This window comes from Lygodium microphyllum, chromosome 22, assembly GCF_053477565.2.
Source record: "Lygodium microphyllum isolate KBCC chromosome 22, Lygodium_microphyllum_v1.1.10, whole genome shotgun sequence".
NCBI classification, from domain to species: Eukaryota; Viridiplantae; Streptophyta; class Polypodiopsida; order Schizaeales; family Lygodiaceae; genus Lygodium; species Lygodium microphyllum.
The window spans coordinates 113,606,868-113,621,413 of NC_141156.1; the positions used below are offsets into that span (position 1 = coordinate 113,606,868).

The 14,546-nt window shown below is 41.3% G+C and overlaps 1 protein-coding gene across 3 annotated transcripts in view; it reads left to right on the forward strand.

Annotated features, from left to right (window-relative positions):
* Window positions 1–7,207, forward strand: part of ISA3 (isoamylase 3) — a 264,204-nt gene extending 256,997 nt beyond the window's left edge. For 2 of the 3 annotated variants that reach the window (XM_087662417.1, XM_087662419.1), the window contains 2 exons: window positions 1,971–2,085; window positions 6,996–7,207. In XM_087662417.1, coding sequence (XP_087518543.1) covers window positions 1,971–2,085; window positions 6,996–7,109 — 229 coding nt within the window. In that variant the 3' untranslated portion in view covers window positions 7,110–7,207. Of the gene's footprint in view, window positions 1–1,970; window positions 2,086–6,995 lie in introns of those variants that run through there. The other variant, XM_087662418.1, reaches the window with a different exon arrangement.
* The last annotated feature ends 7,339 nt before the right edge of the window (window positions 7,208–14,546 follow it).

Here is a 14,546-nt window from a genome sequence, read left to right on the forward strand (position 1 = left end):
AAGCATTATGGAAGAATGAGAAGAAGAGAACAATGAGGGTTCACTACTCTCTGTTATAGCTCCATGTCTTTGTCTCTCTCTCTCTCTCTCTCGAATCTTGAACAAGAGGACGCCTCTCTAGAGACTATAGGACCCAAGGGAGTGGGCTTGGAGAGATTCCAATGTAGAGAGACCCAAGGATGTTCTCTTTTCTGCAAATACCACCAAATTGGGTAAAAGGATCTAGATGAATAGCAGCAGAGTCAATCCTATCTTATCTTGGACCAGCTTTAAGCAGCAGAGCCACACCAGAATTTTACAAATAGAGTGGGCCAAGTGATATTGTCACACATCGGAACTCATAGCCAATATGCTGGATGTTGTCACACACTAGAATTACAGGATATTTTCATTCTATAGACTCTCTCCAAGATTTCAGCAGGGATCGCTTACATACTTGTTTGCAGATGGGAAAGGCTTTAGGGTGAACTCAGAGACTACGAGGAAGAGAGATGCTTGTCTCGGGATCTGGGATTCTGGTGCTTTTTCTCACTTTTAGTCACACATGGTCTGACCTTATAGACCTCATTGGTTATTTACCCAAGCCTTGTTTTAGATTTCCCTTTTTGTATGCAATTATAGACTTTTCTTTGGTTAAAAAACATTAGCTCAAGCTACACCAAATGATAGCAGGACAATCAGATAGGTTAGGGGAGGATGGCCTACTAAGTTGAATTACTATTGTGGCACAGTTTATCAGGTTGGTACACTGCAACTAATAAGTGATGTCTGCCAGAGCACTTCTAACAACAGAAAAAACCTTTGGAGAGGCCTTCGGCAGTTCTGCCCCTGACTGTACATCAATAAAGCTTGACAACCACAAACAAAATGGTATTCACTTCATCCGAAAAGGAAAAGAGAAAGGCTTTTGAGAGCCTGTCCTCTTTGGGCGCTTCTGCATCTCATTATCCTAGCAAAAAGGGGTATGGGGTAAGGAATTGCCTGCCTCTGTCATTGTAACAATCCCCCACATTGGCAGGGGATCATGAATTTGCTAGGAGGAATGAATGAGTGAGCACTCCACTACCTTTGTCATTATAACTGCAGGTTTTGATGGCTCTCTATGTGCTTACCTAGTGTTAATATATTGAAGATAAGAGTTCAATACAATATGAAAGAAACAAGAATGTACTCAGCACAACAATGCTTGAAAAGAACTTACATTAGTTGTAGAATAGGGGACCTTTATATAGGTTTACAAATGTGGTTTATGGTAGTGGTTTTGATAGCTTCCATTTAGTTAGTTGGTAGCTAGTGCTTTAGTGGGCTGCTAGGTGTAAAAGGTGAGTTCCTATCGTGCAGCAAGTGTAGGGACACACTCCCTTTATCGATGGATACAAAGGATAGGATAAAACATAATTTTTTCTTATGGGTGTGCCACTTGTGCAGCCCCCTCAATACATACCATATGTTTGTATTTTTAACAGCTGCAACTTTGAAAGGTGCTATCCACTTTCCCTCTATGGACTCCCAAAGGAAAGCCTCACCTAATCTTTTTAATGGCGGAAGCAACAAGTCTGGCAAACATGAAGGTGTTGACAACCCAAGCTATACTAGTCGTAGAAGCAAAAAAGGACCTGCTATTGTTGGGGAGAAACAACAGCCACAACCATCAGAGGGAAGATTGGGGTGAGAGCAACTTTAGGGCCTTTATAGCAGCAACGAAGATCTTCCATTGAGCTTTATATTCTCTCATTAATTGGGAAAAATCCTGTGATCTTTGAGCATGTGACACTTAACGGCCAGACTGGAGATCCGGTGAGGACTTCACTTTGGTTCCCATGGAAACCTCAGTGAGATATACTAGATGCTGTGTGTTCTTTATTTGCAGTCTTGGAATATTATAACATTATTTTTGGTCTTTGCTAGTAGAGGTTGGCTGTTGAGCTTGTACATGCAATATAAATTTTTGGTAACTTTTGCATACACAGCCTTGATGAAGGGAAGACAGGAGTAGGAGATCTATATGCCGCATTCAACGCCCATGATTTCTTTGTCAATGTCCCCCTGCCACAACCACCAGCTGGAAAGCACTGGTATCGAATGGTAAGGTTCTATGCGCCTAAACTGTCTATAATGGTACTTCATGTTCTCTTTTTGTCGTAAATTCTTTTGTATCCACTGAACGAGTGCTTGCATATTCAGAAAGATGAACATGTTTGAAAACATCATAAGCATGCATACCCCAAAACAGACATCACAAGTTTCAATGCTTAAAATTTGCCATTGTCTCTACCATAAGTTATGGAAGTGCGCCAGCAAATATTTGCACCAAGGGATTTGCATTAAATAGAGTAGGGGGTGCTTTGATGACTCTAAGGGGAGTGGTAAATAGCACTTGCAGATTGGATGACAGAGAATGCGTTCAGCTTAAAACATTTGATATAATTTTGGAGCTTCTCCAATACAATGTAGAGGGCGTGCTTTTTAATTTGCTTCTTCAATTACCGGTCTTATTATTATTATTATCCTTGTATATGTTGTGTTTCATCTCTTTAATGCAATGCTCTCATGGAGAGGCCATATTGCATTAGCACATGCTACTAAGGATGAAGAATAAAAATTATCGATGACTATTGTAATTTTTGCAGGAGTAATTTATGCATCCTTTACTAAAAACAAGACAGTCGTTTAAAATTTAAAAAATCTGCTCGTTGGCTTCATGAAAACACAGCAACTTGGGACCTATTTAGATAGATATTCAGTATAACTTATCTTCCTGTTACACCTCTCAAGGAGACTGAGACCATCGTTGCTTCCATGGGTGTTTCTGTACGTATCTCCGGGTCCTGAGCAAGAGGATTGCTCCTACATCTAGTGCATATTGTGTTGGCATTGGTTCTTAACAACCAGCAGAAGGATCTCAGCTAGTTCAGGTTCTCTTAGAATCTTCTCGCCGATGAGCTTGCAAGTGGGCCTCACAGAAAGTATTTTTCTAGAAATCTGAGTACAGTTCAATGCAGAAGTTTGAGCTGTCGAGAACGCTCAGAGCCTCACACAACGAACTGCTGATTCCGCCCTGACAGCTGATTACAACCGTGGCCCTGTCTGTTCCCGCCAGTCAGTCCCACCCTACTTCCGCTAATCAGACCTGCCCTGGTTCCTTGCAGTTACGCAGGCCTGAAGAACCGAAGAATTGTGTTCGAGCCAGCGGCTCAGTTCTATTGAACGAAAGCTGCAGTCGCAAAGGTCCAGAGTCGAGGATTTCATGGCACACACCCACACACACACTCTTTTTTTTTTCGTGAAGGTAATTGAATTAAGTAAATATTTTAGATCAGACCATCAGGTCGGCTTAGAACTCTCTCTCCGGAAAATATCTACATCAAACCATCCGGTCAGGATTCTCACTAAATCTCTTACATTCTGTTACATCAGACCATCAGGTCCTCCAAAAAGGTGAGGAAAGACTATCAGGACTTTAACACAAGAAGAAAATCACACTGCTAGTTTAGAGTGAACAATAGCCAGCCAGAGGGCAGCAATGTCAGGAAGAACGAGGTCAGCTGATATCATAGAAGAAATCTGCCATAGCACCAAATCTCGAATACGGGCCACATGACCATGGATGCCCGAGACCGAATAAAAAATAAAGGCATTTCGAGTACGCCAGATTTGCCACAGGGCAGTCCATCTCAGGAACTGGAACTGGCAGGAATAATCAGAATGCAAAGAAGGCATGGAGGGAAGGTTTCCCATAATCCAAGAATGGGCTGATATGCATAGCTGAGTAGCCAAGAGCCACACGCGCGAAATAAAACACCAAATCTGTCACACAACTGGACAAGAGGCAAAAAGATGAAGCAATGTTTCATCACATGTAGTGTAGAATACACAATGTCCAGCAAAAATCTTCCAAGCACGTAGCACCTTTCCAGTTGGAAGACCACCAATCAGCAATCTCCACAAGAAGACTTTCCCCTAATAGGGAACCTTGGACTTCCATAGCTGAAGGAATCTTCCCTGCCACTTCTTTTTGCCGTCCCTAATATGCCATAATTTATTCACCTTTGTAGCGACCCATCTCTTGGCCTCCACCATCTGATGGTAAATTTGGTTAGCAGACCTCTTCTCAAAATCATCCGGTATCACAAACTTCCAGTCACACCATGGATACAAAGGCTGTAGCACTGGTAATGGAGAGAACCTCTGAAGTTTGACCTATATGAATGACCAGATATCACCATATCCTCGGGGTACCCGAAAATGTTGACGAATACGCTGAAAAGAGTAAAGCCGGGACTGCCCATGAATAACACCGTCCAAAACTATCTGCAACCCCAAACGAGCCATCCGATTAAACTTGAATCTATGCAAATCTTTGTCCGGTCAATCCAACAATCTGGAGGAGGCCAAGACTTCTCCTTGCAGCGAATTCGCGTCCTTACGAATCTCAAGAGGGCGCCAAACTGAAAAACGTAAGATCTCCTACCAAGATGCAATCAAATGAGAAAGGAGAAAAGATTGGGTGATCTCAAGAGGCCTCGAGGAATTAAGCGCATGCCACCAGGAGGCATGAATGACCGTGTTACCATGGGAGATGCCAGTCTTTTCAATGAAAATTTTTGCAATGTCTGACCAAGGATGACTCTGTACACATTCGTTTAGGCATAGTCACATGCTACCACGAAATCCAAACCTGTCCCAAACGGTTCCCCTTCTTTTTCCAGAACATGAACTTGATAGGTTGAACAAGTTCCAAAAGGGACTTCTTAGTCCAGGGAAGCAGAGGCAAAAAGAATGATATCATACTGATCATAATACTTTGAGCAACTTTCAGTCTGACATATGAAGGCCAACCTTGAGATTTCCAGTACATGAACCTGTCATGAATCCGAGAGCCCATCCAATCCAATAAGGCCCGGGGTGCTACCTCCACACCAATAGGGTGTCCCAAGTGTCTGGTGATATTTCCCTTTGAGATCACAATTCCATGCCAGCCCAAGGCTTGCAGATTAGTCTCCTTACAAGATAGAAGTGTAGATTTCTGAGTATTAATATGAAGACCATATGCCAAAGCAAAAAAGATTCCACGCCACCATTGCCCGATTAACATTAGTGTGATCAGCCTGAAGGAACATGAAAGAATCGTCTGCCAAAGATTGACCCACAAGTTGAGTGCCACTGGGAAGAGACAAGCCAACTATCTCACCTTAATCAGCCAACTTATCCAGTAAGGAGGGCATCGGGTGAGTGACCAAGGCAAACAACAAAGGGTTGAGAGGGCAGCCTTGCCTAAGGGACCGAGATAAGGCAATTTCTTCCGTGATCCCTCCATTAAGAGCAATATGAGCCACAACTCCTTGACCAATAGTGTCAATAAGAGAAACCATGCGAGGGTCAAATCCCATTGTAGACAATAATTGCAGCAAAAAAGACTAGCTAACATGATCAAATGCCTTCTCAATATTGAGGTGCAATATAATTACTTGATATCCTGAAGCTTTAGCATAGTCAATACCCAGTTGAACATTCCAGATGTTATGCATTATATTGCGGCCTTTAATGAAACCATATTGGCATGGATGAACCAAGTGCGGAAAAACTTTCTTCAATCTGTTGGCAATGATTTTGGAGAAAATTTTGTATAACGAACCCATAACAGAAATAGGTCTCTATTGTTTCAAATAGGTTGGGGAGGGAACCTTGGGCAACAACCGAATGACAATCTAATGGCATAATACCAGAACTCCACACTTGCTGACACAGGTGAGTCAATGGGTCTTTAACCTGTTGCACATTAGTTGAAAAGAGCTCATTAGGAAGCCCATCCCAGCCAAGGCTTTTCCTTCAAGGTAGGTGAGATAGCACTTCTTCCACTTCATCTTCAGAAATATCCACCTCCATTAAGTCCACCCATTTTGGTTTAACTTAGTTGCTTACCAACTCCACACACACACACACACACACTCTCTCTCTCTCTCTCTCTCCCTCTCTCTCTCTCTCTCTCTCATATATAGATATAAAGGCCATGTTTAATTGCTAGGGATGGAAGTGGATTTGCTATACCTCTATAGGGCGTTGTGAGGATATTTAATAACCTGCCATAAATGGCATTGCATTAAAAGGATTAAGCAACTTCAAAGTATGGAAACATGGAATATAAAGCCAAAGTATTAAAGCAATCAAAATGCTTAAAGGGAACGACAATAGAAAAGAGGAAGGAGACAGGGAGATAGTCGAGGAAGAGGGGGATCAAACATTTCAATCAATCGCGATAAAGAAGGCGAAGTTGAAGTTGACGATGGCAAGCTAGGACAAAAGGGGATCATCGATGAAGACTGGTAAGGCGACAAAGCCGTAAGCTGATGAAGGCGGGAAGACACAGATGAAGAAGAAGCAACAAAGGAACAGAAAAAGAAGTAGGGCACGACAAAGCAGACCGTTCAGCAGAGGGTAGCGTTAACACATGGAGTAAAAAGCTTTAAAGGCTTTAAAGTTTCCTAAGCTTTTAATATCCTAAATGTCAAAGTTATGAACGTTAAAAATATTAAATTGCCTTAAGTTTGAAAGGCATAAAAAGCCTAAGGCTTTTTGGGAAAAGCAAACACTTCTTCAATGTAAGAAAGGAATGAATCGTAGAGGAACTTACACCAACTCAACCCAAAACATGACCTAATGAAATTACCCAAGATGAATGCAACTAGAAAGGAGAGCAAATGGGTGGTTCATGCAGGTGGCAAACTCATCATAGAGGAGTTCAGAAAGCATAAGCACTAGGTTAATTTTGGGTCATGATGTATTAGTAACTTTCATTGCTTTAATAGTTGGTTTGTGTGTGTGTGTGTGTGTGTGTGTGTGTGTGTGTGTGTGAGATACTCATTATAAAGTTGTGCTTATTTTGAACCTAGTGTTTTTGACATTCTCGTGATTTTCTCTCATAACACTCTTGGGTTTAAGACAATCTCTCTACCTTGCTACCTCCATCGGTCATGTAAGTGTTTTATGTATTGCAGGTTGACACAAATCTTCCATCTCCAAAAGACTTTATCGAAGAAGGGATAAAGGTTTTTGAAAGAACATATAATATGGCACCATTTTCGTCTATTCTTCTTCAAGCAAGGCCATAAATATGTAGGATGATCAATAAGTTATTTGAATATCAACTTTAAAGATGTCTCGTTACACCTATTGAAAGCAACTTTGGATCAAATTGTTCCTTTAAATAGCCCCCCTCTTCCAAAAAGTTCTAAATTCAAGATGGGTGTTGTGTGTGTGTGTGTGTGTGAGAGAGAGAGAGAGAGAGAGAGAGACACACACACACACAGAGGAATGAAGTGATTTATTAATGTTTGCAAAAGGCCAAAATGATGTATGATGCAAAAAGTTACAACTGTCTATAAAACGTGTCTAGAGATAAATATTGCATCAAACGAAACCTAAATGTGCCATATATACTCATTTTTGAGTATGAACTAACACTTTGCAAGTTAAGTTTTAGTCATATCTAGGATGCTTAACTAACCTTGAGTTGCTTGAGGTTATAGGCTCATTTGGTCCAACTTGGAGGAATGGTTTTGGTGGCATTCCCCTTTGCTTGCACTTTAGCCTTCATCCCTATGGTTTGATTGGGCTTTTGTGCACCTAGATAATTTTTTGAAATGATCAGTCAATTATAATTATCATAAGATAGTTGAGGATAAGAGATGAGGCTAAGAACGAATAAATGTTTTCATATGGAGGCTTCTTAACAAGGGCCTCCTACAAGGGGTATATTGCACAATCGCAAGACCTCAAGGGGTAGATGTGTCTTTTGTACTACATAAAGTGAGACTTGCTAATACTCTAAGAGTACGCGGAGAAGTGAATAAGATCCTGTGAGGCTTATTATTCATGTCAAAAGGAGATGTAGCTAAAAAGGGAAGAAAAAGATGGAAAATGTGTCACATATGTATTATACACAAATTAGATATATGTATTGCAAGCAAAATATCATTATAAATTATTTGAACGTACATGGAAAAAAGTGCTATATGAATAAAGGCTTGGGATTAGTTCCAATTTAAGGTATTATGACCTAAATCGTGTGTTTGTTAATAAGTCTACAATCTTATCAAGAATAAGAATATATTCTTGGTTTAGAAGCAATCCTATAGTGTATAAACTCTTCTCCAAAAATTAGTTTACAATTATAAAAATAGATCAAATGACTATGCATTCATGAACATTACAAACAATCTTACCTTTTTATTGAACTTTGTTTAATTTCTATGAAGAAGTTTATTGATACAATCACTAAGAGTACATATTAAGAGGAAGGAATAGGAATTAAAGCTGTATATATTCTTCTCCAAATTGAATGTCAATGTGTACATTATCAAACAAATTATGATTGTTAGATCAATGCTCAATAATTTTGAAGCGTAACAGTAATCAACACCCATGTAGTCATGAACATTGTATAAATTTGACTATCATTTTTTATTCAATATCATTTTATTTAAATGTTTATATGTCATTTGACATGTTAAATTGGTTTTAATACTTGTTATTTTGCTAGGTTTTTGTGTGTAAATATATATAGATATATACCAAATAACATTAACTTATATTGAATGAAAAGTATGTTAAGGTTTTCATTATCATTTCACAGATTAGTAAACCATTTAAATTTAGATTCTTGTCATGCATAATATGATATATCTAAATTGCCATAGTCTTGTATACATTTAAAGGTTCACAATGAATAATTGGCTAGATAGTTAATGTGATCAAAATGTAAGAGATTGACACCAAGGATAGAATGACTTCATAATTTTGGATAAGTTTAGTTATCTTTATGTCAAGGGTCAAAAAAATTTTAAGACACATGTATAAGTTTACTATTCATGTGGATTAATTATATCCCACTATAACATATAGATCCAACAGCGAGGTTTAAAGTAACGGAACTATTCATGGAAAAAAGTACCCTTGTCATCGCTATTCGCGTCGTTATTAGCAACGCGATAAATTTGTCGCTATTTGCATTGCTAATTCGGTTAGCAATGCAAATAGCGACGCAAATAGTGATGCTAATAGCAACGATTGTAAAGTAAATTTTCGACACAAATAACGATAGTTACAGAGGGGAGAAAAATTAGGTAGTAGAGCATGCAACCTTGCCACCCTTCTAGCTATATGCACTAAATATTCTTGTATAATTCATTTATCAATGTCACCTACATCTAATGTCAAACTTGTGCATCATTTTTTTTCTAAGAATCTTATAATTGCAAAAGCTAGATATAATCAATTTGAAAAGGTATTACGCAATGAGAGTTTTCATCACTTGCTTAAGTCCGAGAAGAAGAGCTTGTGATTGCAAAAGCTAGATATAATCAAGTCAATGAGCTTTTTTATCACTTGCTTAGGCCCAAGAAGAAGAGCTTTACTTCAAGCTTTCATTGCAGTCCAGACCCTGAGATATGAATAAGTCCCATTGATCTTTTGCTCACTTCAACTTATTCCTAAAATTTTTCAAGTTTTTTTGGGGGAGCATTTGGACATTTGTACGAGTTATACCATGGCATTGGAGCCAGAAATACTTATATAGGAAGTAGTAGTGTCTCTGAGCTCTACTTCTTCTTTCTTGTTTTTACCTACGTCTAAGTCATCTTCTATCTCTTCTTTATTGGCCTTACCCTTCATCAAAGGCATCTCGTGCCTCACAAGAGGGTATCGACTTGACCTCATCCTCAATCTCAATGGATGGAGGTGTTTCACGATCAAAAGAATCAAGCTCATCCTTCCCCTTAAACTTCATTTCTTGAGCTACAACATGTGGTGCAAGGATTCATCCTTCTTACATATCCACATATCTTTGTCTTCTTTCTTGTATCCTAACTCCATCATAATACGTTCTACCTTTGAAAACACATCCATTCTCCATCCTTCTCCCTTCACATAATACTCCATCATTTCTTCCTCTTCTTGGGCTCCTTTAGATTAGCATTCTTCGAGATAGGGATAGTCCTTGTAGAGGTATTCTCCTTCTAGGTGGTAGTCGATGGGAAAATATTCAGGGTAGTAGTATCCATCTCCTTGAGGAGGATATTCATTATAGAGGTATTGGTCTTCAGGGTAGCCTTCTTGGTAGTAGTCTTCATTGTAGTAGTCAAGGTAGCAGCAACAATCGGCTTCTTCTTATTGAAGACGGGGTGTTCCAAGATCTAGGTTGAGCTCATTCTCTCCCTTTTCTTCTTCATCTTCGTTTGACTAGAATTTTTCATTTTTTTTACATGTTTCTTCTTTTCTTGGCTCCTTAGTTCTTTTTTTGTCAAGTTCTCTCCATTTTTCAGCTCTTGGACTCTTTTGGCTCTCATCTGCTTCAAGTATGGTACGGTCTGCTCTTTGTAGCTTCTTCGAATCTAGAGATAGTCTCCGATTTCACCTTAGTATGATTTCTTTTTACATCCCTGTATCGAGATCTCGAGCCATCTTTACTTGCCATAGCCTCTCTCTCTCTCTCTCTCTCTCTGTGTGTTTTCTCTACTTTTCTTTTACCTCTCCCTATATATATATATCTCTCTCTCTCTATTTTCTCCTCGTTTCTTTATTTTTCTCTCCCTCTCTCTATCTATTTTTCTTTCTCTCTCCCCCTCCCTATCTTTATTTCTCTCCTTTCTTTCCTCCCTCCCTCCCCCTTCCACCCTCATCTCTCTCTCCCTCTCCCTTCCTATATTTATTTCACTCATTCTTTCCCCCCTCCATTTCTCTCTTCATTTCTTTCTCTGACACACACACACACACACTCTCTCTCTCTCTCTCTCTCTCTCTCTCTCTCTCTCTCTCTCTCTCTCTATTTTCTCCTCGTTTCTTTATTTTTCTCCCTCTCTCTCTATCTATTTTTCTTTCTCTCTCCCCCTCCCTATCTTTATTTCTCTCATTCCTTTCCTCCCTCCCTCCCCCTTCCACCCTCATCTCTCTCTCCCTCTCCCTTCCTATATTTATTTCACTCATTCTTTCCCCCCTCCATTTCTCTCTTCATTTCTTTCACACACACACACACACACACACACTCTCTCTCTCTCTCTCTCTCTCTCTCTCTCTCTCTCTCTCTCTCTCTCTCTCTCTCTCTCTCTCTCTCTCTCTCAATCTCTTCATAAACAATAAGAAAGAGAGAAGTGAAGAAAAGAGAGAAAAAAGAATGCACTTATCTCAAAGCTTGAAGAAGAATCCTTTCGTGCTTCTCTTATTTTTCTTCTCCTTCACGGGTTTCCTCCTCCTTTGGGTACAGATGCCTCCTCTCTTTTTGTGGATGGCGATGGAAATGCCGGTGGCAGTGGCCTCTCTCTCTCTCTCTCTCTCTCTCTCTCTCTCTCTCTCTCAGCTTATGATTGAGAGTGGCAGAGCCAGTGGCATCCCACGGGAGGAGAGGATATGCCCCCTTTGCAGATCAGAGGTGGAGAGTGAGGAGCATTTTGTTCTCAGATGCCCGGCATACTCAGAGTTGAGATCTAGATACACATTGAGCAGCTCACTTCAGGGATGTATGACTAATATGGATCAGAGATCATTTGGCCATTTTCTGGGAGAGGTATGGCACATCAGAGAGCAAAGCACACAGCGGGTCCTAGTCAGAGAGGGGCCCACCCAGACGACTATTACACAGTTCTTTCAGACAGACAGAGTGAGAGCTACTGTACCAGCCTCCAGCCAGACCTCCGGGCTCACACTACAGCAGGCTGAGGACCAGCGTACCCGACGCCGCACGAGGATCCGTGGGTTTCGGACCCCACAGCCACACCGACAGGAGATCCGGAGGGTTCTTGATCTACATCGACAGCAGACTGAGATCCGACGACACTCGACACATTGGATCTCAAATCTCCAGTTTGCTCTTTCTCCACCGTCGATGTACCACATCCTGCATCCAGGAGGGATCACCTGCTATTAGCGACTTCGACGACTGCTACTACATCCCAGGATAGTATATCTCCCTGCATCTGTTACATATACACATCGCACCACTTTATCACAGCCGACAGTTGTTCCCCTATCACAGCTGATATTTGTTCCCCTTTTGTAGCCATTATCTGGAGTACCAGAGCTACATACGCACATACACATACACGACACTTATCACACTCACTGCACCTTATTTTCAATTTTCAGTTTTTAGCTTTTCATTCATCACTTTTATTTTGGATAGCTGGACCTCATCAGTTGTATCACAGTTTGTCTCATAGGCCAGTTTTGGTCTTTAGAAGACGTTAATATAACTTTCTTTCTTTCTTTCTTTTCTCTCTCTCTCTCTCTCTCTCTCTCTCTCTCTCTCTCTCTCTCTCTCTCATTTGGGAGTCACCTTTACAGCAGCTTCAGGGACTTTCTCGATGACACAGGCAGCTCGTGACCGCCTCACTAGAGGATACTCAGCATTGGCTCTTATGGAGCGACAGTGTCATTAGGCACATTTCCAGGAGCCCTGCACCAAGGGATGGCTCTTTGATACTCTAGTCACTCCAGCACTGATGTATGGAGCAGCTATATGGGGGCCAGGCCTTGCCGATTATGTATGGACATTGATGGAGAGACCCAGGTGATCATGATATCTAGATTGATTCGCAGCAAGGCCTCAGTCCCACATGACATTGTGCGACCAGAGCTTGCCACACCGCCCATGCTAGTCGAGGCATTATTTCAGATAGTTTGCTTCCTACACAGATTTCAGGGTATGGACAGAGATCGCATTGCATACAGAGCATATATGGCATCTCAGGAGATGGCTCGAGCGGGGATACCACATCATGGTATGCACAGACTAGAGCTTGGTTTGACAGACATGGGCTGGACATTGATAGACTTCCACCTCTTCTATATGATACTCAAGCTCCCACTTACACCCTCTCTCTCTCTGATAGGAATAGAGTCATCAAACAGGAGATATGGCATATTTATATACAGAGGACATGGGTCAGCCCTGCATAGCCACTGCCATCGAAGATGGCACATTATTATACACAGTTCTTGAGCATATCAGAGCAGGGATTCATAGAGATTCCGAGATATATGCAGATCTATATGCCACATCGATTGAGAGTTCTTATTGGACAGCTCAAGGTATCATCACATCAGCTTATGATTGAGAGTGGCAGAGCCAGTGGCATCCCACGGGAGGAGAGGATATGCCTCCTTTGCAGATCAGAGGTGGAGAGTGAGGAGCATTTTGTTCTCAGATGCCCCGACATACTCAGAGTTGAGATCTAGATACACATTGAGCAGCTCATTTCAGGGATGTATGACTGATATGGATCAGAGATCATTTGGCCGTTTTCTGGGAGAGGCATGGCACATCAGAGAGCAGAGCACACAGCGGGTCCCAGTCAGAGAGGGGCCCACCCAGACGACTATTACACAGTTCTTTCAGACAGACAGAGTGAGAGCTACTGTATCAGCCTCCAGCCAGACCTCCGGGCTCACACTACAGTAGGCTAAGGACCAGCGTACCCGACGCCGCACGAGGATCCGTGGGTTTCGGACCCCACAGCCACACCGACAGGAGATCCGGAGGATTCTTGATCTACATCGACAACAGACTGAGATCCGACAACACTCGACACATTGGATCTCAGATCTCCAGTTTGCTCTTTCTCCACCGCCGATGTACCACATCCTGCATCTAGGAGGGATCACCTGCTATTAGCGACTTCGACGACTGCTACTACATTCCAGGATAGTATATCTCCCTGCATCTATTACATATACACATCGCACCACTTTATCACAGCCGACAGTTGTTCCCCTATCACAGCCGACATTTGTTCCCCTTTTGTAGCCATTATCTGGAGTATCAGAGCTACATACGCACATACACATACACGACACTTATCACACTCATAGCACCGTATTTTCAGTTTCCAGTTTTTAGCTTTTCATTCAGCACTTTTATTTTGGATAGCTGGACCTCATCAGTTGTATCACAGTTTGTCTCATAGCCCAGTTTTGGTCTTTAGAAGACGTTAATATAACTTTCTTTCTTCTTTCTTTCTTTCTCTCTCTCTCTCTCTCTCTATGTGTGTGTGTGTGTGTTTTCTCTACTTTTCTTTTACCTCTCCCTATATATATATATATATATATATATATATCTCTCTCTCTCTCTCTCTCTCTCTCTCTATTTTCTCCTCGTTTCTTTATTTTTCTCTCCCTCTCTCTCTATCTATTTTTCTTTCTCTCTCCCCCTCCCTATCTTTATTTCTCTCCTTTCTTTCCTCCCTCCCTCCCCCTTCCACCCTCATCTCTCTCTCCCTCTCCCTTCCTATATTTATTTCACTCATTCTTTCCCCCCTCCATTTCTCTCTTCATTTCTTTCTCCGACACACACACACACACTCTCTCTCTCTCTCTCTCTCTCTCTCTCTCTCTCTCTCTTTTCTCCTCGTTTCTTTATTTTTCTCCCTCTCTCTCTATCTATTTTTCTTTCTCTCTCCCCCTCCCTATCTTTATTTCTCTCCTTCCTTTCCTCCCTCCCTCCCCCTTCCATCCTCATCTCTCTCTCCCTCTCCCTTCTTATATTTATTTCACTCATT